The 1,792-nt window shown below is 59.7% G+C and overlaps 1 protein-coding gene across 1 annotated transcript; it reads right to left on the bottom strand.

The window, feature by feature from the left end:
- Positions 1-697: 697 nt before the first annotated feature.
- LOC103772883 (cytosolic Fe-S cluster assembly factor NUBP2-like) lies at positions 698-1,786 on the bottom strand (the record flags this gene model as incomplete). The annotated part of the gene is made up of 3 exons (XM_008940226.1): positions 698-843; positions 1,348-1,417; positions 1,685-1,786. Coding segments are annotated over 3 exons (318 nt in total), but the record flags the coding sequence as incomplete, so codon positions are not given.
- Between the last annotated feature and the right edge of the window lie 6 nt (positions 1,787-1,792).

Genomic DNA, 1,792 nt, shown 5'->3' with positions numbered 1-1,792 from the left:
AGCAGGAAAAGGGCCTGGCTGGGTCTGGAAGCTGGTATGGAAGGAGGAGGGGTTTAGTTGAACCCCAGCAAGGAAACTGGGGAGAAGCAGGAGGAAGCTGGATGCACACAAAGTGCTTCAACACCAAGACTCACAGCGACAGCAAGACCTGGAGCCACGGGAAGACACCTCACAGACTTGGGTTTTGAGAAAAAAAGTGTTTACTGCCTGCCTGGAACCTTAAAAAAATATTCCTGAGCCATGGTAACCCCAGCAGAGCAAAGAGGCCAGGCCTCCAGCACGGTGGGATGCAGCCCTCAGATGGGTGGTAGGTCCCCTGAAGGCATCTCCTCATGAAGCTCGTGCTGTGTCCATCAGGAAGCAGGGATCTGGGACCTCAGAGTGAGGTGGCCTGGTGTGGGTCTGCAACAGTGCCCCCAGCACGAGCTGAGCAGCCACTCAGGCGAGTGCCAGCTCACCCTCACACAAGGGGAGAGGCAGGGGAAGGGAGCAGCAACACAAGGACGCCGCAACAGCCACCATCTGAGTGATGGGGGCTGTTTGGGCTCGTTAAGGGAAGAGCAGTTGGGGGGTGGGCACCCCTGGAGCTGTGCTGGGTGGCCACCAGGAGATGCTGTGGACACTCCCAGCCCCTTCCTTCCCCACCACCACGGGCTGCTGGTGGAGCTGCTGCCAAGAGTCCAGCTCCAAAGCCTCCTCAGGAGCTCTGCTGCGACGTGCCAGCCAAGATCTGCTGAGCAATGTGAGCCAAGGCAGGGAAGGCAGAGCTCTTGGGAAACTCCTGGATGAAGTCTTTGCCTTCTTCCAAGCTCCAGCTGAGTTGGGGGTCCAGGGGAACGCAGCCTGGGGGATATGAGGGATGGGGAGAGTGCTCATGGTAAGGTAAAGGCTTGGGGTCAAGATTAAAGACTTGGCCTGAGTCATCTCCAGGTAGGAAATGGAGCAACCACAACCCTCACTGAGCTCTCCAGGAGCTACTTCTCACCTCCAACTGCTTCCTTAGGCTCCAGAACCTCAGCACAGCACAGTGCTTCTCACAAGAGACATTCTCCCCCCAGTCCCAGCCCCACCTGGGGGGTTCAGCCCTCAGCCCTCACCACCCAGGGAGGCTCCAGGGCACCTCAGGACAGCTCTTGTGCCACGTCAAGGCTCATTTGCTCTGTCACCACCAAGAAGCTTCTGTCACAGAAGCCCCACACCTTGCCTCTGAAAGGGTCCCAAGGGCTCACAGGGCCCAGAGTCCATCTCGCCAGCCCCAGTGACACCCCATCTGTGCTCCAGCACTCCCACAGCCCCAGGCAGACCTCCCCTCTAACCACAGAGAGCTCTGCTCCACAGGCCACTCACCCAGGAAGGGGACGCCAGCGTGCTTGGCCAGTTCCTCACCTCCTCCTTTGGAAAAGATGTTTGTGCACTCCTGGAGGAGGAAGGGCAGAAATCATGAGTCATAAAGGCCCAAGCCCTGGGTGCCAGGGCACGTGAGCAGAGCCAGCTCCCCTCCACCCTCCAGGCACTGCTCTGCCCTCTCCAAGCTCTCTTTTGGAAAGCCCAGGAGCTTCTCCCAAAGCCAACACACAGCCCCCGGCAGCTCCTCACCCTCGTGGCAGAGCAGCAGGTACCCCCCAGGCACCACACCCTGCAGGTTCCCATCACCCACGAGGACCCAGGGGCACGCCCAACCCACCGAGCAGTGAGGGCAGACGAAGCCACTCATGTTCTCCACGAGGCCCAGGACCTGCAGGCCCATCTTCTTACAGAAGGTCAGCTCCCGCCTCACGTCTGCCAACGACAC

This window comes from Merops nubicus, unplaced genomic scaffold (assembly GCF_000691845.1).
Source record: "Merops nubicus isolate BGI_N331 unplaced genomic scaffold, ASM69184v1 scaffold40405, whole genome shotgun sequence".
NCBI lineage: Eukaryota > Metazoa > Chordata > Aves > Coraciiformes > Meropidae > Merops > Merops nubicus.
This window is presented reverse-complemented; position numbering and strand designations above follow the sequence as displayed.